Source organism: Nuphar pumila, chromosome 6, assembly GCF_984573655.1.
Source record: "Nuphar pumila chromosome 6, dmNupPumi1.hap1.1, whole genome shotgun sequence".
Classification (NCBI taxonomy): domain Eukaryota; kingdom Viridiplantae; phylum Streptophyta; class Magnoliopsida; order Nymphaeales; family Nymphaeaceae; genus Nuphar; species Nuphar pumila.
The window spans coordinates 18,717,668-18,741,441 of record NC_143254.1 but is presented as its reverse complement, the minus strand read 5'-3'; the positions used below and the strand labels follow the sequence as shown (position 1 = coordinate 18,741,441).

At 36.6% G+C, this 23,774-nt stretch overlaps 2 protein-coding genes across 2 annotated transcripts; both read left to right on the top strand.

Moving 5' to 3' along the window:
• Window positions 1-4,070: 4,070 nt before the first annotated feature.
• Window positions 4,071-6,777, top strand: LOC149834189 (uncharacterized). The gene is made up of 5 exons (XM_090011272.1): window positions 4,071-4,236; window positions 5,190-5,382; window positions 5,493-5,578; window positions 6,323-6,407; window positions 6,676-6,777. The coding sequence occupies exons 1-5, from the start codon at window positions 4,166-4,168 to the stop codon at window positions 6,766-6,768; spliced, it is 528 nt and encodes a 175-aa protein (XP_089867398.1). The 5' UTR covers window positions 4,071-4,165; the 3' UTR covers window positions 6,769-6,777.
• A 1,281-nt stretch (window positions 6,778-8,058) lies between these two features.
• LOC149834188 (uncharacterized) lies at window positions 8,059-23,212 on the top strand. Its single transcript, XM_090011273.1, has 5 exons — window positions 8,059-8,137; window positions 8,211-8,341; window positions 8,910-9,022; window positions 15,800-15,930; window positions 23,062-23,212. The coding sequence occupies exons 2-5, from the start codon at window positions 8,324-8,326 to the stop codon at window positions 23,169-23,171; spliced, it is 372 nt and encodes a 123-aa protein (XP_089867399.1). The 5' UTR covers window positions 8,059-8,137; window positions 8,211-8,323; the 3' UTR covers window positions 23,172-23,212.
• The last annotated feature ends 562 nt before the right edge of the window (window positions 23,213-23,774 follow it).

Here is a 23,774-nt window from a genome sequence, read left to right as displayed (position 1 = left end):
ATTCCAATAAAATCAAGCATGTAAAACACGTTTATATCCTCACATTTAAGAAAAATATAGAAAAACTCTTCAAAAACCTGGTAGGCTATAAAAGTGGCAGCTGCCACCTACTATATATATATATATATATATATATATATATATATATATTTGGACATAAAAGGTTTTGTCCTAAAGGCTTCTTCCTATTTGTCAATGAGAGAAGATGATCAACAATCTCTAACCCATTGCCCTAACGCATATCTCACTTGATCAAGGTTCACATGTGCCCCATTGATGGTTCTCAAGTGAGAGCATAGGGTGGGGATATTTTGTATGATCTGATCGACTCTTCCTCTGGGAAGTTCAAAGCCAATCATCCCCTACATTGCCAAGGAAGCAAGCTCAAATTCTCATGTGTTAATGGTCATTCATTAGAAAGTAAGCCTTCAAAGGCATGAGGGGTTTTGGTTGGACCCAATGTACATGCGAGTGCAAATTTGGAGCCTGGAATCTAAACTAAGGTTGGACAAACACACAACAAAAAGAATAAAGAAAAAACTGTGCTAATTGATAAAAAACAAACCGCTTAATATCTAACCAAAATCAAGCATTCATTATTCATATATTCATGCCTAATGGTAATTGAAAACAGAAACAACTCTGAAAAACCTTAAAACCGTTACTAGACATTTATGTCATTTTAAAAAATCCAAATCAAAACTCTGAATCATAATAAACATCATCCATACAACCCTTAAAAAATTTAACCAAAATAAAGCATGCATCATGTTTAATGTTGGTTAAAAAAAGAACACACAGAAATGCCTACAAAGTCTAATTAAAATATTCATAGCATTTGAAAAATCAAAATAAAAAACTTATCGTTTGGATGACACCTAAAAACTTTAACCAGGTTTTGGGTGTTAAACCTGGTTTATGAGTTAAAACCCAGTTTCTGCACTATTTGGGTAACACAAATACGAAACCTGTCAATGAGGTGGGCTCATGATGGACCCCGGTGGATCCAGACTCGGTATGTGTTTTGAGATGCTGGCACTAGGTTTCACTGGATCTAGCATCTACAGAACCAGATCCAAGTCTGCATAAACATTGATTTTTAATATTTTTATATCGAAAAAATGCCATATCTTAATCATAACTCAAAATGGACCCGTTTTGAAGTTTTATAAATCAGACCCGGATCTATATACTTTGCGGACCTCATAAGTCCAACCCAAATAACTGATCAGACCCGTTTACTTTTTCTAAACCGTGGTCGTCGGATCCGATCCTGGTCGTGATAAGGTCAAACCCGACCCATTGGCAACCTCAACTCTCAAACGTATAGCAGCACAAGGTGCACCTTCGCAGAGAGAGAGAGAGAGAGAGAGAGAATCAACATTATCACTCATGAAGATCAACAAAATGTTGAGCCCATGAATCGAACAAAATAAAAAACAAAACTAAAATATAGAAAAAACAAAAGCTAAAGAAAAAGAAACTACAACCAGCTAGCAACAAACAACAAAGCCAAGCTCAACCAGGATCCTCTAGATTAAAAGAAACCATTGATGAGTGAACGTTGTTCAGACGGAAGGAGAGGTCTCTAAGATGCATACGTAGAATTGCATATACATCAACCAGGATTTTATGGACAAGATTATTAAGGATGACCGAAATTTGACGGAAAGTAGCATCATTGCGTGCCATCCAAACAAACCACCAAGTAGTAAGCAACTATGTCTTCCAGATCAGTCTCCATTGCTTGCATCGTCTAATTTCAATAAGGCCTAGGAGCAGATCAAGCGCAAAAGACTCTTCTTTGACAATTACGTTTGAAGATCTTCACGTGCTATTAAATAGGGCCACGAAGATTGGGCATGACCAGAATAAATGAAAAGTAGTTTCTTCAACAGCTTGACACAGCACACACCAACTTGGAAACTGAAAGCCTAACTTCTTTAAATAAATGTAAGTCTGAACCCTATCATGCAAAATTAACCAAGCCAAGACCCGAGATCTTGGGGAAGGGCCCTTACCCCATAACGCACACTCAGGGAACCAATCTGCCCCTGGGGGAGCAACGATCTATACACTTTGTGGGTGTGGAACGCACCATTTGGTGCAAATCGCTCATTGCAACCACTGATCATAATTTTTTGCATCCCCAATTTGATCTCTGAAGGACGATAAGGCTCTCAGCTACATGCTTCGCAAGTGCGAGATCGCCAGCCTCTGGGTTTCATGACGAAAATGAGATAAATCAGGAGCACCATATTTAACATAAAGCAAACGAGCACATAGAAAACCTGGTTGATGGGTCATCCAACATTGCTTTGCCACAAGGGCAATACTCCTATGTCTTGGAGCAAAAACACCTAAGCCAACCATACGCCTAGGTAACACCACCATTCGTCAACCAACCAAATAGCGCTTACTCTTAAGTTGACACCCAGACCAAAGAAAATTCGTCATTAAACAATAAATCTGTTTTTCCACGCCCACAGGCATCACGAACATTGACATGAAGAATTCAGGGATTGAAGAAAGAACATGTCTGATTAAAGTCAGACGGCCAACAATAGAGAGATAAGACGTCTGTCACGAAAAAAGCTTATTTTTCACTTTTTGAATAGTTGGAGCCCAAGCAGCGGAAGAGAGGCGCTTCACTTGTAACGACAAGCTCAAATACGTCATCGACAACTCAAAGATTGCACAATTAAAAATCCGTTGACTTGCATAATTAAAAATCTGTTGACCCGCTGCAAGCATAGGAGACTGAACATTGAACATAGTAAGAGAGCATTTGCTATTATTTAGGGAAAGCCCAGAAAGAGAAAGAAAGAACATGAGAATAAGCTTGAATCTAAGCATCTGCTGCATGTTTGCTCGCCCAAAAATAATCATATCATCAGCATAAATAAGATTATGGTCCAAAAAATCCGGAATATCTAGAGGATCTATCAGGCGCTTCTCCGTAGCACGCTTGAGCAACACCACGAGACCCTCAGCAATGACATTGAACAACAAAGGCGAGAGAGGGCAGCTTTGCCTTAATCCATGCTCCAATTTGATCTGGCCACCTCAAGTGCCGTTAATCTTAATCATGGCCTGAGCATTAAAAACCAATTCTCTCACCCACCCAAAAAAATGACGATCAATGCCAAAATTGGATAACATTTAAAATAAGAAGGGTCAATGCACATAATCAATGGCTTTATGAAAATCTAATTTAAGAGAAAAATAGGACTGACCACTAAGATGTAAAGAGTGAATGACTTCAGAGGCCAAGATGAATGAATGGTAAATCCTTTTATTGTGGATAAAGGCGAACTAAGAGTTCGAAAAAATTTGGTGAGCCACAACCTTCAACTTATCCGATAAAAGGCACTCATAACAGAAATTGGGCGAAACCTAGAGATATCAGTTGCAGCAGCATTTTTCGAAATTAAAGAAATAATTGTCAAGTGGGTTTGAACAGACAATCTTGTGTTATGATAGAACTCATCAAACATGTTAATAACATCAGGCTTTACACAATACCAAAAAATTCTGAAGAAATCCATATGAAACCCATTAGAACCTGGAGCTTTCCACCCCGACAAACCTTTGATGGCCCTAAAAATCTCATCTTCAGAAAACTTCATTTGCATAATTCTAGCTTGATCTTGCCGAATCAGACCAACAGAAATAGGACCAATGATACCCTTCGATGTAAGTGAAACAGAATATAGATCATTGAAATACTGAGTGACAGCTGAAATAACGTGTTGATTAAGGTACAAAACACTCTCAATGGTGATTGATAGGACGTCATTTCTCCTATGACAATGAGAATCATATGAGTAAAAAAATTTAGTATTACCGTTTCCGACCGCAAGCCATTTCACCCTTACTCGTTGCTTCCATTTAATTTCCTCTTTGACCCCTCCCGTTCTTTAAAAGCGTTAATAACTCAATAGATTTGACCAGCAAACTCTGCAAGTGTGAATCAGATAGAGACTTCTAAGAAATACAATGCCTAAATATCTTGCTCCAAGTAGCTATTTTTTGAAATTTAATCACGTCTAGATTATGGAGCCAAGAGCCAAGATTTGATATCATTAGCTAGAGAAAACACCTTCTCGGATAGCTGCGTTCCAAGAGTCTGGAAAATCCGGCTCTTCCAATCTCGGGAACGAAGATGATGTCAACCAACGTGGATGATTCTATCTCTCTGACGGCCAGCAGTAAGCGTGAGCCCGATCCCTTCAGGTACGCTTCCCTTCCGATCCCCGATCTGCCTCCTCATTTTTTAGGGTTGTTAGGTTCCTCTGTGTTAATCCCTGATGCCCGAAACTGGAATGGGTTTTTCGCCACCAGACGGCGATCGAAAATCTTCGGTTTTAGGGTTTTATGTGAGCAAATGGTGGTTGTCCATTCAGGATTGTAATCGAACAATATTTCACCTTTTTCTCCGTCTTTTTCTGTTTCAAATTGGCGTTGAAATAGTCTGTTGTTTTCATTACTGCGATCGTTTAACGCCGTTGGTTGTCGGAGATGTGGAACGAAAACCAGAATTGGTTGGGTCAGTGGGATCTTTGATCCCATTGTTGGCTTGCACTCTTTGAATGAATTGCGGTGCGGATGTATTGAATTTTCGGGCCAAATGTACTGCCTTAATTGCTAAGAAGAAAGAGAAATCAGTGTATCAGTTTAGCTCCGGCGGTGTCGATAATGGGATTAGGAATTGCCCTCTACTCCACCTTTGAGAGCTTATGCAGTGGTCAGGGATTGTGGCTGAGCTTGGTAAATGGAGATTGATGCAGTTTGGCACCTGAAGTGAAGTTCTCTGTTATAAAGAAAATAAAGTAACTTTTTACTTTCTTTCACCATTAATGCTTTGGATGCTTCGATTTCTAACATGATTTTAAATCATATTGAGGAGGTTTTCTTCAAATTCTACATTGTCATACAACTCTTCCCTCCCCCCGGTGTATCACCTCAAGTATGCTAAAACTTATTAAACCTCTTTCTATTTGATGAAACTAATTTTAAAGCAATACTCAGGGGATTTTTACTTTTTAGTTTCATAGTGTATAACTTGAACTTTTACAAGTTGTTTAGCCACTGATTTATGGCATAATGTTGATTTGACTATTTCTCTATGCACCACTAAGGTTTAGTTACTAATCTCATGATGGAATATGTTCACCCGTTTGTTTTAGGCAAACACCTTTGCAGATTATTCACCTCATTGGGAACTTCTTGAGAATATGGTCAGTTTTCTCCATGTACCAGTATGTATCAGAGAAAGGAGCTTTGGTTATAGTTTTCATCTTCAGTTGTTTGGTTCCATCATCTATAATTTTCCTAGCCATGCAAAAACCTTGGAGGGGGCGTTCTCTTTCTAATTCTCAGGTTAGATATGATTCTACTTTTTGAATCTTGTGCAAAACGACTCCTTGGTTAGGTTTATTTGATATGGCTGGCTATTTCATCTTACTTTTGAAAGGGAAATAGTGTTTCAGGTAGTACCGTCCATAGTAAATGGAGGTATTATGGCATTGTACTTCATCTTGTGGGGGAAGGGCCTAAAGACTTGTGGACCCATCAGGTTTGTCGCATGTCTTGATCTTTCCTAAATATCGATTATTGTTCTCTTGTTACCAATCATGTCCCCTTGGAATGATATATCACCTTTTCATTGCCAGAATAACTTTGAATTCATAGACTGGCCTTGCCAAGATGCTAATTGTAATTATATGGTTCATAATATGTCAAGTTTAATTTACTTTGCCAGCTCTTGGACTTGGTTAAGCCTGTGTATATTACACAAGCGCATCTACTTGCCAAAACATTCCATGTCATGTGGACACAACATGGTAAACTTGAAGGCCACTTTACCACATGGGTGGATGTGGTCGAAGTTGTATTGGATATAGTCAATATTTTGTTAAACTAAATTCAATTCTACCAACATATGTTTGTATATGTGTGGTATGCCTGCATCCTAGTTTTATAAAGTTCCCTTGTAACATAAACATGTGTATGTCCTATCCATCCTATGTCTTTGTGTATCAGGTTTGATTCTGAGATGTGCTGACCAGGGGGATTTAGGTATTTACATTATCCTATGCTGGATGACTAATGGATACTTAAATTCTCAAAGAACCTATAGCAGCTGGTGACAAGCCTAACTTATTTAGAAATAATCAAATATATTTTTTGTGTTAACCTTATTTGGAATACTGGAATAATGCAGGCTTCTATTAAAATATTTTTAGCATGTTGTATATTTATCTTTTTTTTTGGCATGTTATGACAAGAAAAGAGTGTTAAATCTTTGTTGAAATTTCAGTGTTGTAATGGCTGAGTATGATGGTGCCGTGCTTGGAGTATTATCTGCATTTTTTCATGGGAGAAGGGGTCAGCTATGGAAAAAGGTTGGTTACCTCAATCACACAATGTTTTGTTTCTTGCATACATTTTCTGAGGAGAATGACTTTGATTACTTTGAGTACATGAATTGCAATTCATTCCCTAATTTTTTGTACATAAATTGTTGATATTGTTCTTGTTTATGAATTTTCTAATCAAATTAGGATTTAGGGATCATATGAATACCACTCTGGAGAGGCTACTGAAATTTTTGCACAGAAATTAAAGTATTTCCCTAATCAAATGGTTGAACTGTCATATCATTGTTTTCAGGTGGGCGGACTGATTGCAATGGCTGAATGTTTTTACTTTTTGTCAGAGGGATGGGCTACAGCAACATATACTCCTTTCTATACCCTCAAATAATAAATCTTTTTAATTCTGAATGCTGGTTATGGACTCTTCTTATAGGAACAGCTCTATTGTTTGTATTCAACAGTGAGAGGAAGTCCTAGAAGATGCATGTTAAATATGAGTGCTACTTTTTCTATTCTTAAATAATATTTTCTCTCATTCCCTGTAATTTAAATGTTTGTTATAGGTTTTCATACAAAAATAGTTCTACTGCTTGCAACCAACAATGAAAAGAAAGCAAATTTATATGTGAATGCAGTACATACTACATATTTGTAACCATAGTCATAGATATTGGCGATATTTTGAAAATATTGTGATATTAATGTGTTATATTCATCAAATGATATTATAGGTAAAATATCGTGATATTTTGAAAATATCGTGATATTTTGAAAATATCGCCAAATTGATAATATCATGATATTATCACGAGCTATGTCACAGGGATTCGGCTAGTAGGGTGCCACACCCATGTCGACGCGACGCGAGTGCGGTCAACTCACCCAGGGTCATTTTGGTCCAATTTTTCGGACTTAAAATTTTTTTTTTGCCAAGAAATAATTTTTTTTAATATATGTCACAGGGATTCTCCAACTAGGTGCCGCACCCGCACCCGATGCGGTCAACCTGACCCTGGGTGCAGTCAAAGCACCCAGGATCATTTATGTCCAACTTTTGGACTTTTTATATATATATATATATATATATATATATATATATATATATATATATATATATATATATATATATATATATATATATATATATATATATATATATATATATATATATTTGCCGCAACCGCGCACCTGGGTTTTTTGGAAGTGCTGCATCCCCGCACCCGCACCCACACCCACACCCGCACCCGCACCCATGTGACATAGATCACGAGAATATCGTGATATTAGCAATATTTGTTACTGTTTTTACTTATTTTCTACATCTGAAAGGTGTTTTTCTTCTTTATTTTGTATTTTTTACTTATTTCTTTTAGTATATATGAATTTTATTAACTAAACATGATATTTTCTTATTTTTGTTATTATATATATATATATATATATATATATATATATATATATATATATATATATTATGCCCCGAGATTTTCCCAAGATTTTTCCAAGATTTATCACCATACCTATAATATCACGAGAATTAGCCTTGATACCGATATTTGTGACTATGATTGTAACCATACAAGGTTTTCTGTTAATTGAAATAACTTAACCGAAGATAACCTTTCATGGATAGATCTGATTCCAGATTAACAACCAACAAGGAGAAACCTTTGGAGATGAAAGAAATGGCAATCCCCATCACTGCTGGGGTTCTAGCAGGTTTGAGGAGGGTGATTGTACGCCGTGTATCACTCAAGGTTGCTGTTAAAATTTTCCTTGTACTTTGTTTATTTCCAAAACCTTTGATTCTTTTATCTATTCTTTGTGAAGGGTATAAGAGTGATGCTGATGATTAGTTGTTATCATGCCATCAGAATCAGCTCAAAAGAAGGCTTCATTCAATAACAGTCACATCTTCTGCTTGCTTTATCTTTCCATTTGCAATGTGGGAGATGGTATTGGTAAGTTTCAACTTTATAATATGATATTATCTCCCTAAGGGTACATCTGGATGTCCCTAGGTTAAAATATATGAATATTTCAAAATATAATTTTGTAGTTTCTGCTATGAAGATGGTGCAATTTTATTTATAATAATATGGTAGCAACTAATATGCTATATGTATGATAAAGAAAAATAGAGAAAGGGGTAATGAGGAGAAAAAGGGGCCAACTCCTCATTTTCAAGGAAAAAATATCGAGTAAAAGGGGGAGGGGATAATTTCTCACTTCTAAGACTTTCTATACATTCTAGCCTTATATTTTGAATTTTTAAATATTTATAGATAATACAAAGCTTGTCCTTTTAGCATGTTATAACATATTGAAACAAACAACAAGCATGCCAAAACAGAAAAAATAAGGATTACTACGTCAATCACCCAATATTGCAATATAGTGTGTCCAAGCATGCCATAATTATTTGATGATTATTCTTGGTTTGATGACCAACGATATAAGAATTTTTTGGTTCTCTTTGTCCTTTTGGATTTCAATATTGTTGCCTCATTGACGTGGGGCTTTCTGCAGGGCTCAACCTCTGAGAGAAACTGGAAGCCATGGTTTTCATCTTGGGCTTATGTCAGCACAATTCTTTTTGGAATCATCTTAATATTCTATGTTGACAGTATTGCTGAAGATAGGTGTGCAACTGATGCAGAAAATTCAATCAAATACTTTCTTTACTTCCATGTTTAAGACTTTGTTTTTTCGTTATTTGTTGGTCCCAACTGATCCCATGAATTGTTTACTTCGCCGTGAATAATGTTGAGGGCGTATTTAATCTAAATATCATGTAATTGCAACTTAAATATAATGTAACGTTCTATTCAACACACACACACACAAAAAAAAAAAACCAGTTTCACTGCACTTCATATATTTAGCCCATTGATCATGTTTAAAGTTTTCTTTTTTGTTTTTGATAATCAAGCTAGGGACTGGGGTTGGGCAAGAACCCTACTGGTTTGGTTAAACTAAAAACAATAAGCACAGTTATAATTCATGAATATCAAGTAACCAATCAGGAGGCTTGCCTTTCCACAACCAATTGGAACCGACACTCACACATATGGCTAACTGACATGCAATCATCCTACATTTAGGAACACACACAACATGAAATCTAGCAAAACCATGAAGTCTACCTAGAACCAAGAGATCTACCAGGCCCAATCTCCCTTGGCCTTCCATCTGACCTGCATCTAAAGTTTTCTCCCTTACCACATGGATACATCTCTTCACAATATCTCCTGAAATCTGCATGCTTTCGAAGATAATCTGATTCCTGAGATACCACAGCAGCCACATAGTGATTTGAAAGGCCGGCCCCCAGTACCTCATAAATTTTATCCTGCTTATGTTAAATTATGTAATCAAACTTGTAATTTCGTATATATATTTTATATATATAAGGTAATACATATACATATATATAATATATGTATATGTATTTACCAATTATATATATAAAATATATATAGTCATAGTAAGGGTAGTTTAGGAATTTTACACATATTCTTTTTCAAGAATATGTTTTTTTTGTATTTTCTTTTTTCTTTTTCTTTTTGTATTTTTGTTTTTTGCATTTAATGCATTGTACATGCATTGGGAGGGGCCCAACCCACTAGTCGTTGGACCCCTCCAACGGTCACAAATGTGACCGTTGGAGGGGCTCCAACGACTATGTGGAGCCCCTCCCAAGGCCTCCTCCAAGCCCTATTTATATGGGCAGCTCCTCTTGTAAGGGATTTGGGATTATAGCCCAACCTCTTTAGTGTTTATGAAACTTATGAGTGCAAGTGCACATTTGTGATTCGGTGTGTTGTGTTTGTTGTGCACAAGTGTTCTTGGGCGTGTATGTTCACACATTTATTCTTAAGGTTGTTGTGTTATCGACTAAAGTATCTTGTTGAAGATACTTTCACATGGTATCAGAGCCTCGTTGAAGAAGAAGAATTGCGACTCGCCTTCTTTTGCATTCCTCGGGAAGCGTGCCTTCAAGTTTTTTGAAATCAAAGAGGATCATCTTCTTCGAGCAATATTTTAGGAGCTCCTTTTGTCAAGAAAGACGCAAAAAGTAATTAAGGTACATACTATCTCTTGCATTCTTTCCTCTCTAATGGGCGAAAAAGACTCCCATTTCTCTCTTGGGTTTAAGCTTAATGGCTCAAACTATCATGTTTGGGCCGGTAATATGGAAGCCCATATTAAAGGAAAGGGGCTTTGGGGTTACGTTTATGGATCCATACCGGAACCGGAACCCAAAATTACCATTGTTGAAGGAGGTGATATTAAGATTCTTGAAGGGGATGAAAGACAAAAGGCCCTTGAAGAGTATTCTAAGAAACATGATGATTGGGAAATGAAGAACTTCAAGATATTATCTTGGATTTTCTCATCCGTTGAGACCAAGATAAATGCCAACATCATCAAATTTAAAAGGGCTTCCGAAGCTTGGGTATATCTTGAGAAAATGTACACCTCAAGAGATCTATCCCACAAGTACTTTCTTCAAAAGAGGGCTTTGACTCTCCAACAAAATGACATGACCATTCGGGAGTACTTTGCCGAATTATCCTCTATTTGGGACGAGCTCGCAATTCTTGAACCTAAATGGAGTGGTGAGGCTATCGAATTAAGGCACAAACAAGTTGAAGAAGACCGGTTCTTCAATTTTTTAAATGGCCTTAGACCCGAATTTGAACAAGTTCGGTCCTCTCTTCTCTCCGCCTTCACATCCCCCTCACTCGAAGATGTTATCACCAAGCTAAGTGGTGAAGAAACCCGTATGGGGATTGGCAAAAATAACCCTAGCATTCTTGTTACTTCTTCTACTCAAGAAGATGGTGAAATGGCTAATGCCGTGTCAAGACCGAGAAATAACATGAGGACCTATAGACCTCCTCATTTCAAGAATCAAGGTCAAGGAGGAAACGATCGGTATGGCAAAAGAGACTATAGCAAAGTAACTTGCTATCATTGTAAAGAACCCGGACATATCAAACCCTTGTGTCCTAAATGGAAGAAATTGATTGCAACGGCTATGGCATCTCAAGTTGAAGAACGACCCCCTTTATCAAGTGAGTCTCTTTCTCTTCAACAAATCGTGGAAGCCCTACAACCTCTTCTCAAGGGAGGTACTTCCGGAGCCGCTATGTCATCCTCTTCCCCCGGTAAGACATCTTGGCTTTTAGATTCCGGGGCATCCTTTCACATGACCCCTAGTTATTGCACTCTTTCAAATTTTTCTAAAAGTGCTTTTCCATCCTTTGTATCAATCGCGGACGGTACATCTCTTGAGATTAAAGGAATAGGTAATTTTGAAAAACAAGACTTCTTTGTTCCAAAAATTCGTTTTATCCCAAACCTTAACCTAAATCTTCTTTCCGTTTCCCAACTCTCGGACCATGGTTGCGATATAAAATTTTCTTCTAATAAATGTTGGATACAGGATCGCCAGTCCGGGAGATTGATTGGGGAAGGCTCTAGAAGAGGAGACCTCTACTACGTAGATTTTCTTCAAGTTCCCAAGAGTCAATTTTGCAACGTCGTCCAAAACAAAGACATTCATGTATGGCATAAGAGATTGGGTCATCCCAATATTGTTAAAATCTCGTACTTGCCTTTTGTTAAACATCTTTGTAAAAGTGACTTTTTGTGTAATGAATGCATTCTTGGGAAAATGAAATGTTTGCCCTTTCCTCAAAGATCCATGTTTACGACAAAACCATTTGAAATTATCCATTCCGATGTATGGGGACCGGCTCCGGTAATGTCTAAAGGAGGTTTTTCATATTATGTAATCTTTGTGGATGACTATACTAGGTTTTGTTGGATCTATTTCCTTAAACATAAACATGAAGTTTTTTCAACCTTTAAAAATTTTCACATGATGATTTCAAATCAATTCAATGGATCTTTAAAAATTTTTAGGTCTGACTCTGGAGGAGAATACCTCTCAAATGAATTTAAGGGTTATCTTGAAAATTTTGGAATTCTTCACCAAAAATCATGTCCAAAAACCCCTCAACAAAATGGGTTAGCCGAACGAAAACACAGGCACATCATTGAAACAACTAGGACTTTGCTCATTTCTCAAAACATTCCAAAAAATCTTTGGGCTGAGGCAGCTCTTACCTCTGTCTATCTCATAAACCGACTTCCATCGAAAAATTTAAACAAAATTTCTCCCTTTGAAAAACTGTATGATAAGGAACCTGATTATAGCAGGTTAAGGGTCTTTGGGTGTAAGTGTTTTGTTCTTACTGATAAGAATGACAAACTTTCTCCAAAGGCCATTCCTTGTGCCTTTCTTGGCTATTCTGAAACCCAAAAGGGGTTTCGTTGTTATGATATCAAAAGTGATAAGTTGTATGTTTTCAGGAACGTGAGTTTTTTGGAAAATGTTAGTGGATTTGAAAGTTGTGACCCCCATAATGAAAATATGGATTACTCTTTTTTATTTGATTTACTGAATAAGGACGATGATACTAGTGATAATGAGTCAGATCAAGGTAACCCAAATGAACTTGAAACCGAGGAAAACATCTCCTTGTCTCCTTCGTCACATCAACCTATTGAATTACCTAGAGACCCTATCACCTACTCTCATAGAGATCAAAACAACTTTAGGAGTGCTCTTGACAGATATAATGATGCCAGTTCCAGTGCCTCTCATAATGAAGTGATCCCTCGTAGAACTGAGAGAAGTAGAAGGCCTCCTTCTAGGTTCATTTCCTATGACTCTTTCTCACCAAGATATAGAGCCTGCCTTAGTGCCATCCACTCTTATATAGAACCTAGAAATTTTGAAGAAGCACGTAAATGCCCTGAATGGATTAATGCCATGGACAATGAACTTGAGGCTCTGAGAAGAGCCAAAACCTGGGAATTCCAAAATCTTCCTAAAGGCAAGAAAACAATATGGTGCAGATGGGTTTTCAAAGTAAAAACTAAAAGTGATGGATCCCTTGAAAGGTATAAAGCTCGCTTGGTTGCAAAAGGATATAGTCAAGAATATGGTATTGACTATGAAGAAACTTTTGCTCCTGTAGCTCGTATGGTCACTGTTCGATGTCTTATAACCGTTGCCTCTATCAACAAATGGAACATCTATCAAATGGATGTGAAAAATGCCTTTTTAAATGGCGATTTAAGCGAAGAAGTCTACATGGATGCTCCTCCTGGAATGGAGACTCCTAAGGGAAAGGTGCTTCGTCTTCAGAAAGCACTCTATGGCCTAAAACAAGCTCCCAAGGCTTGGTATGATAGATTTAACTCTGTTATGATTGAGAATGGTTTTTCCTCTTGTTTTACTGACACTGCTCTATTTGTTAGAAAATCCAATGCAGGGATTGTTATTTTACTTCTGTATGTTGATGACATGCTCATCACTGGGAGTGATTCTAACGGGGTTAAAAGTATAAAATCTATCTTAAAAGATAAATTTGAAATGTCTGACTTGGGTTTTTTAACTTATTTTTTGGGAATTGAAGTGGCATACTCTCTTCGAGGATATTTCTTATCTCAAACTAAGCTTGCTTCTAAGATCATTGACAGGTCAGGTATTACAGATGAGAAGCTGTGTGAAACTCCTGCGGTAGTAGGAGCAAAGATGAAAATTGATGATGGAGTTCCCCTATTGGATCCTACACCTTACAGACAGCTTGTAGGGTCCCTGATGTATCTGAGTATTACCAGACCAGATATATCCCATGCAGTCCATACTGCAAGTCAATTTCAGCATGCGCCTACATCCGTTCACATGAGTGCCATCTTACGGGTCGTAAGATACATAAAGGGTACTCTAAATAAGGGAGTTTTTCTGTCCTCTTCCTCTGATTTAAAATTGATTGCTTATACTGACTCAGATTGGGGAGGTGACCCAAATAACCGTCACTCCACCACTGGTTTTTGTGTGTTCTTAGGAGACTCACTAATTTCGTGGAGATGCAAGAAGCAACAAAAGGTGTCGCTCTCCTCAACCGAAGCTGAATATCGTGCCATGGCCACTACTACCATGGAGATTGTTTGGATTCACCAACTGCTAGAAGACATGGGGATCAAAATTGAAGGACCCACCAAGCTATGCTGCGACAACAAAAGTGCAATCTACATTGCAAAGAACCACACCTTTCATGAGCGGACAAAACACATCGAAATGGACTGTCACTATGTTCGTGAAGCATATCTCCGAGGAGTTATCGACCTTCCTTATGTCACGTCCGAATATCAGTTGGCCGATTTCTTTACTAAAGCCCTGTGCGCTCCGCGGTTCAACTTCTTTCTTGGCAAACTATCGGTCATCTTGCCCTAAGTTTGAGGGGGGGTGTTAAATTATGTAATCAAACTTGTAATTTTGTATATATATTTTATATATATATAAGGTAATACATATACATATATATAATATATGTATATGTATTTACCAATTATATATATAAAATATATATAGTCATAGTAAGGGTAGTTTAGGAATTTTACACATATTCTTTTTCAAGAATATGTTTTTTTTGTATTTTCTTTTTTCTTTTTCTTTTTGTATTTTTGTTTTTTGCATTTAATGCATTGTACATGCATTGGGAGGGGCCCAACCCACTAGTCGTTGGACCCCTCCAACGGTCACAAATGTGACCGTTGGAGGGGCTCCAACGACTATGTGGAGCCCCTCCCAAGGCCTCCTCCAAGCCCTATTTATATGGGCAGCTCCTCTTGTATTTTCTCAAGGGATTTGGGATTATAGCCCAACCTCTTTAGTGTTTATGAAACTTATGAGTGCAAGTGCATATTTGTGATTCAGTGTGTTGTGTTTGTTGTGCACAAGTGTTCTTGGGTGTGTATGTTCACACATTTATTCTTAAGGTTGTTGTGTTATCGACTAAAGTATCTTGTTGAAGATACTTTTACAGCTTATACCTATAATTGTCCCATTTAAGGAGTTATTTGTCAATACTATGAGATGGGGTATGCGAGTAGCCAAACAAACACATAATACGTTGCCAAATCTTCAAACTAATGTAGCAATTGAAATCATCAGAAGGTTAATGTGAAGAAATCAGAATATTCTTTTTGTAAGGCGAACTTGGATTTTGAATAGAATGCCAGAAATGTATAATCCTCAGCTATTATGAGATTCTGAGTTAGGGTTCACATTTTGAGACTAAAGGAATACATATAAAGTATAAACAATGTTCAATAATAAAAAAAAGAAATGTTAGTGTTATATATATATATATATATATATATATATATATATATATATATATATATATGGGGATTCTGATGTGCTTGTTATCTTCCTGTGATAACTGCTAGTTATTTTAGTTTCATCGATGGATATTCAATCGATGCCTTTTTGTATTTCGGTGCATGCGGTACGTATTATGTGCAAGATTGATGTGGCTTTCATCTGTTTCCAGGTTACACATGGTTGTATCTTCTCCAAGGCATTTAATGGTCTCTGCTGTCTGTATTATCATCATGGCAATTATATACAAAGTGGACTTTTCTCCAGTTGGGTTTCTGGTTTGCTCCATGATTTTGTGTTTTGGTATGTTATCTAATCCTTCTGTGCACTGTCTACCCTTCATTATCTGCTTCTTTTTGGTTTTTATCATTGATGGGCATTGAAGGACTGATCAGAGGATTTCTTCATCAGGTTACTCTTTATAATGACTGGCTGCTCTTTTTCCTTGGGATTTATTTATTTTCTGTTTATTTACTTTGTAATGCTTGTAGGCATTTTTGCCGTCAAATGTTTTCTGCAATAATTTTTGCTTCTATTTTTGTCAATTTTAAATACTACTAGAATCTTAGTTGTTGCAAATAGATTTTGTGAAATGTCTGCATGATTTCATTTTCATTTTACGGTGTCATTGATACTTCAATTGCATCTGGAGAAATTCTCCAGGGATCCAATGATTTTTTTATAGGAATTTTTTCTCCTGATACTTATTTGAGTGTTTGATTACGACTTCGGGGAAATGTAAATGTGGTTCTGCTTTTTTTCTTATGTTAGATTGCCAGTTTTGGTTATGCCATTTCCTTCACCACAAAACTAATATACAATAAGCCCATTCAAATGGGTCAAATTCAGGCTTCCAATCAGAAGGTTTATTTGTTAAATTGCCAGTTGACAAAAGTGACAATGTGAAAAGGTTATGCGGACAATGTTGTAATGAGATATTGCGGAAATATAAAGAGTGCATACAAGCACTTACAACAATGAATAAAAGAGACAATATCACAAGTCCACAAAGGGACAATACAAGCACAAGCCTTTAAGAAGGCAACAATATAAAAAGCCTCTTATTGAGAAGAGAGAAAGCTCTCAAGAATGAAAAATATACAAGGGGATCACCCCTATTTATACACAAGGGAGAGGAGAGAAAGAGAGGCAAAAAGCCTCAAAAGGAGAGCCTAAAAGGGGGCTCCCATGGAGTCGTTGGGAGCCCCCAACGGTCACATTTGTGACCGTTGGGGGCTCCAACGACTCTATGGTTGGAGCCCCTTTTGGCCTTTAAAAAATACAAAAATGAAATTAAAAAAATAAGAAAAGAAAAATACATTTAAACAAAAAAACTGAAAATAGTTGTTTTCTAAAACAACTATGTGAAATTACAAAAATACCCCTATCGGGTATTGATGTAATATACAGTATATATATATATATATATATATATATATTAGATACATTTTAACAAATGTGGATATTGATCTTCATATCTATAAAACATGACCTAGATCTAGAATTAAAATTTTTGTGTGCATGTTGAGAGGACATTAGACTTAGACACGGCTGCCTAGCGAAAATCCAAGGGCATTGTCTGTTGAAAATCTCCAAGCTAAGGAAATTGTATGCGGCCAATACATCTTTCTTGTAACCAAACCAAAATGACTCTACTTGATGATATTTGGTTGAAATCCATTAGAAATGATATGGACCTGGGAGCAACAACCTAGATTTGTAATAAATGATATGGATCCTGATTGAAGCGGGGGTAGTGTTTGATTTTAATGGATCTTAACATAATTGAGTTGTTTGATCACCAGAGAACCAGGTCAGATCCATGGGATCAGCTTTCAATTTCTGAACTAAATGGGCCATTGACTGGTCACTGAATAACCAACTTGCCTTAAAATGTCTCAGTTTAAATTTCCAACATTGGCCATTTCACATTTGCCAATTATTGACTGTGTATCTTTTGTCAAACACTATATTGTATGAGCAGTACCCCATTGCATACCAGCTGAACTTCCAAGATGTCAAGTTAGCCTGATTAATGGCCAGTATTATAGCTCATTCAGTTTGTGGCCACATAAGATGGTGATTTGTGTATTGAAATCAAGCGGAAAGCAAACCATAATGTTCATAAGCACAAGAACAAGTCCTACATAGGACAATACAAATGTCAAAGGCAATACAAAAGCATCTAAGTGCATACAATGACTACAAAGATCCTAAATGTGCACAAACACAAGTTCACAAAGGGACAATACACAAGCCAATCAATATCAAATACATGAGATCATAAGAGGCACCAAAGAGCATACACAAAAGAACACAAAAATATAAAAAATAATAATCTTTATCGAGATAGAATGCTTAAGAAAGCATTACATCTAATGGGACAAGAGGTCCCCATTTATATACAAACAAGAGGGCCAAGAGGACCCATATGGCTGTTGAGAAAGGCTCCAACAACTTGAAATATAGTTGTTGGAGATTTCCAACAACTATATTCACTAAAAGACAAAACTGAATATAGTTGTTGGAGATTCCCAACCCAACAACTATATTGACTAAAAGACAAAACTGCCTTTTACAAAAGTGTAAAGGACAGAATAAAAAAGGTCAGTTCTGCCCCTAAAGGGTAGAGCCTATTACATGTACAAAATTACCATTCTGCCTCTAATGGGCAGAGCCTATTACATGTACAAAATTACCACAATACCCTTAAAGGGTATTACCTATTATAAAGGAAAAAATAATTTAAAATTATATAATATATACATATACACTCATATACGAATAAATACACTTGTATATGAATCAATACATTTTAACAATTTGAGTACATGCAATTGGTGGCATATGTTGAGTTTGGACAAAAATGTAATGTTACTCGGTATATGAAGGTGCTTGTGAAAGGGAGTTCACGGCACGAGTTGGTTTTGGAGTAAAGATGCACTAGGGAAGGTTACGGTTGCTTGCTGTGGGAAGCAAGCAAGGCTGCATGTTGAGATGCAAAGAGAGGGTGAAACATATTCTCGAGGGGCTAAAGCAAAGTTACCAGAAGCTTCTTAGGTATGTGGGAAGCGCGCTTCCTAGAAACTCGCTTCGGAAGAGCGATACTCCTCGCTTCTGAGACTTTATGAGAACCTCGATTCTCCAATGCTTTTTATATGCTTCCCACATGCATGGTCTATGCTAGAGTTACCAGTCGAGGAAGCGGGAGCGGGAAGCGAGGCACTTTCAAAAATTTAGGAAGCGGGGAAGCGTGGGACCACTTAGAAGAAAATTCCGAACCGTCTCGAAAGCGACCTAGGAAGCGAACCGGAAGCAACCTAGGAAGCGAACCGAAAGCGAGGGGGAAGCGTGGGGGGGGGGAGCGTGTTTCCCATAAAAGGGAAGCGCGCTTCCCAAAAAAGGGGGACGCTTCCCCTCATGCTTCGGAAGCGTGACGTTTCGCGCTTCTGAAGCGCGCTTCTCCCTTTACTTAGGCGCTTCCGGTAACTCTGGTCTATGCTTTACATGTATTTTCTCTTACATTTCCACTCATTTTCTATGTACTTTCTCTAAATTGGTAACCATCATTGTTAGATTTTAACAAAAATTTAACTCTTTTACTGAAAAATCATGAAATATAAGAATGATCAATTTTATTTTAGTTTTTATTTGTTTCTTGTTTGATTCCTATTCAATTAACATGTTGCTTCATTTTTTATTCATATTTCGCTTTCAAATTGACACTTCGCTTCCCGCTTCCTATAAATTTTAAAATGCCTCGCTTCTACGTTCCGTATCGTTTCCCGCTTCCGCTTTCTAGTTTGGCAACCTTGGGCTAAAGCAATCGATTGGGACTGGAAAGAAAACCATTTTAATAGTATTGGTTGAAAATTGCAACGAAGTGCTTGTGCTATGAGAGAGTATTGGAGCATGATGGGCTTAAAGACGGCCAAGGGGTAAGGAGGGACATTGTGCTAGAAGAGTGGGCTTTGAGAGCTCCTGGGCACTTCTTTCCGTGAGTTCCCTTTATTTCTTTATCATCTTTTTTCAATGTTTTCCAGGCTTTTCATTGATTTGCCATCTTATGCCATTCAGTAGGTATCTAGAGTTGCATTGTTTCTTGCTTGTATTGACCAAATAGTGCCTTATTGGAGACACACCTCAATGTATATCTTCCTTGCTGCATCCGTGTTGGACAACCAAACCAATTTGGTGTTTTTGAACACTTGATAACATACCCTCAGTTCAGGTCTTTTGAGACCTTTGAGAAATTTTCTCAAATATAATTGCTTTAGAAAAAAGGATTGTCTGTCTAGATTTGATGTCCTTAAGCATAATTCAGTATTTTAAAAGATCTCTAGCTTCAATTGCAGGGTGTTTAGTCATAAACTCTGCAAAGAATGGAAACGTTTCTTTTAGTTTTGGGTGTGAAATGAGGCTGAAGCCACCTGTTTGATCTTAAAGTGTAGCAAAAAATGACAAAAAAGAACAGAACTCATTAAATGATAATCGGTAGGATAGTAATTGGCTCATACAGTGTATGTTGTGTGTTTTATGATACTAATTTTTTTTGTTATAGGTGGATACATTGTGTTGGGCCCTATGATTTACCATGTTGTGCCTATTATATGTTGTGTCCAATTTATAACATTGCAAGATTTCAAAAAGAAAAAGTGATGACTCGATCACTTCTCTTCCAACCTAAGTTTGGAATGAAGCAAACTGATAAAACACAAACTTTATTGAGCACAGAGTTTATCTTTGTGATCTATGTAACATGGACACTTCTAACAGGGCAACACACCCGTGCCGCACCCGCATCGATGCAGGTGCCACACTTGGACACAACTTTTTTGTGTCAGGTGCAGTCAACCACATTGAGGTCCATTTCTGTCCAAAAGGAGATTCGGTTAACCCTAACCAAGTCCAGTTTTATCTATATTATATACATAAATTGTAATGAAACAAACTGAAATACCAAAGGGATCCTAATAAGGACCAACACAAATACAAATGAAGTGCACAATGCACTAATTCATATAAAGATGATACAAAGTGAGAACAATCTCAAGATCATAACACAAACACAACTAACCACTAAGGGCCTACACAATAGCCACTAAAGGCACACACAAGACAATGTAAAAATATAGGATTCACTTAAAAAATACTTAGAAAAGCATTGTATTTACAAGGGGTTTCAACCCCTATTTATAATACAAGAGAGAGTAAAGGGGGCAGCCCAACAGCCATAAAGTACACAACAATAATAAAAATAAAAAAAAATAAAAAAAGATACACAAGCCTCTAATAGGTTGACGCCTATACATGGTGAAATGATTGAAATACCCTTGATGGGTATTTTAGTTTACATAAAATAGAAAATAGTATATATATTAACACTTCTCCTCAAACTTACGGTGTGATCACCCAAAGTTTGCTATGAAGGTTCAGAAAATGAGGTGAAGGCAAAGCCTTAGTGAAGAAGCCAGTCAACTGACATTTCGAAGTTACATAAGGTAATTCAATAGTTCCTCACAAAAATTTTTCTCGGACATAGTGGCAATCCATCTCTATAGGCTTGACACATTCATGAAAGGTGTGATTGCTTGCAATATAGATATACCTCTTATTGTCTCAGTATATCTTCAAAGAACATATCTTTGAGAAAACCCCTCAAATAAATGATTTTCATTATTGTGGTTGTCATGACTAATTCAGTTTTAATGGATGATAGAGAGACCTTCTGATGCTTCTTGCACCTCCAAGATATATGAGATTCACCTAAAAAAATATAAAGACCCGTAGTTGAGATTCTATCATTGGGATTATCTCCCTAATCAACATCAGTATAAGCAATTAACTCTAAAGAAGAGGAAGATAATATAAATAACCCTTTAGTGATAGCATCCTTGATATATCTGACAATTATGAGAACAACACTTATATGCATTGTATTTGGTGCATGCTGAAACTGACTAGCTGAGTAAACCGCATGAGAGATGTTTGGTTTGGTGATGTATAAATTAGTCAAGGATCCAACCAATTGTCGTTATGGAGTTGGATCGTCAAGTAGAGTTCTATCCTCTAATCTTAATTTTGCTTTTACAACTAATACCTAGAAAATACCTTATAAAACCGAGGTTATACATATCAAAATATTTTTTAAGAATATTTTTAATTTCATCAATTCTCTTTTTGTCACTTCCTGTGATTATCATATCATCCACATATAATAAGAGTATGACAATATCAGGTACACTTTTGACAAAAAGAGCACGGTCAGTATAACAAGATTTATAACCCAAGTTTAGCATAACATTGCTAAACCTATCATGGATGGATCTTCCTTTGCAATCACGAACTTTTGGAGCACTTTGACACCACTAATTCATCTAAAGATGATACAAAGTGAAAACAATCTCAAGAACATAACACACAAACACAACTAGCCACTAAGGGTATACACAATAGCCACTAAAGACACACACAACACAATGCAAAAATATAAGATTCACTTAAGAAACACTTAGAAAAGCAAAACATTTACAAGGGGTTTTAACCCCTATTTATAATACAAGAGAGAGTAAAGGGGGCTAGCCCCATTGGGAGCAGCCCAACGTCTAGTTGGGCTGGCCCAACAGCCATAAAGTACACAACAATAATAAAAATAAAAGAAAATAAAAAATTAGAAAAATATACACAAGCCTCTAATAGACTGATGCCTATACATTGATGAAATGACTGAAATACCCTTGATGGGTATTTCAGTTTACATAAAACAGAAAACAATAAAATGGAATATATATATATATATATACATAGATATTTTAACATAAATACATAAATGCACATACACGTGTGTGTATATCCACACACCCCTGTACCCAAGATTTTTGGAATTTCCGTGTTGCACCCTCCACACCCACACATATGTGACAGTTTGTGATTGATGCCATTGATGCATTCCATTTAGATTCTCAACCAATTTAGCAAATTAGTGTTCAGTCTCTATATGCAAGCTAGAAATAATATAAAATTTTGTTGTATTGAAAGGAGTGATGTCTTTGAATTTATGACTTTTATTGGGATTTTAACATTTTGCAAATTTATTGTGATAAAATCATAACAGATTTCTACATATTGCTGATACTTGTGACATGGTTAGTGGTTGTGTGCAAATGTATGTTCCCCTGCTATCTATGTACCAGCATGGTGTTTTTTAACTTTGACTTCAAATAAAATCTCTTTATTTCCAAAAGGAAAATAATAGGGTATAGAATTTTACGCAATTTAAGTTGTCCACTTGATAGAGTTTAAGCTTTTTAAAATCATCTTTTCAACAAGTAGACAAAGTGCCATTAAATTTTGATTTCTACGTGCTCTTTTCTACCCTGTTAACTTTAGTATGGCATTTTAGTGATTTGGCGATCACTCTTTTTTCATTTCCAGGAATTTATGAAGCAACTTCCATAGAACGGATGAGAAAAACTTCCAGTAATTCTCATAGCATAGTTGATGATACATTTGTAAGCCAGTCATCATTGTCGCTTCCTTCATAGCAAGAAGTACATATGCTGCAGTAATAAATTTCTTTTGTGTATTTGTTAAGTATTCTTTTTCCTTTTTTGTTTCAGCTTTGTGCCCAAGTATGTTTAAACAATTGATTTTTGGTAGAATTGAATAGGTTAGCAGGAAAAGAAAAGGGCAAAATTTGTATTATATTGTCGGACATTGAGGTAGATGGCCCTCGATTTTATTGGAAATACCATTATTAACCGCAAGTTAGAAAATATATTATCGTTTTTACATTTTTTTTGGTAATATGATCATTTTTACATAAATGGGCATAATCTAACTAACAAAATCTCATATAAGGAAGGTACTGCGAGGGGATCATGTGATAAACGTAGCCTTCCATACCTATTGGGTTTCATTCAGCAAAAATTGGCATGTAATTAACATCTAAATTAATTGAACGAATTTTTGCTTTGTTTAACTGGAAAAAATTGCCTTACAGATAAATAACATCTAAATATAACTACATCTATCGCGGCTTTCAGTATATTCTTATTTTAGTTTTTGTTTTTAAAAATACCTAACACCTGGCAGTTGGTGTGGGGCCAAGATAAGATGCTGAAGGGGTGCAAACAGCTCGGATTCAG

Bases quoted from the DNA above. Each gene is read 5' to 3' on its own strand.
- LOC149834188 (XM_090011273.1), top strand. The intron at 9,023-15,799 runs GTGTGCAACTGA...ATCTGTTTCCAG, and splicing joins GACAGTATTGCTGAAGATAG to GTTACACATGGTTGTATCTT. The intron at 15,931-23,061 runs GTATGTTATCTA...TTTCATTTCCAG, and splicing joins CTCCATGATTTTGTGTTTTG to GAATTTATGAAGCAACTTCC.
- LOC149834189 (XM_090011272.1), top strand. From the start codon at position 4,166: ATGATGTCAACCAACGTGGATGATTCTATCTCTCTGACGGCCAGCAGT. The intron at 5,579-6,322 runs GTTTGTCGCATG...TTGAAATTTCAG, and splicing joins AAGACTTGTGGACCCATCAG to TGTTGTAATGGCTGAGTATG. The intron at 6,408-6,675 runs GTTGGTTACCTC...CATTGTTTTCAG, and splicing joins GGGGTCAGCTATGGAAAAAG to GTGGGCGGACTGATTGCAAT.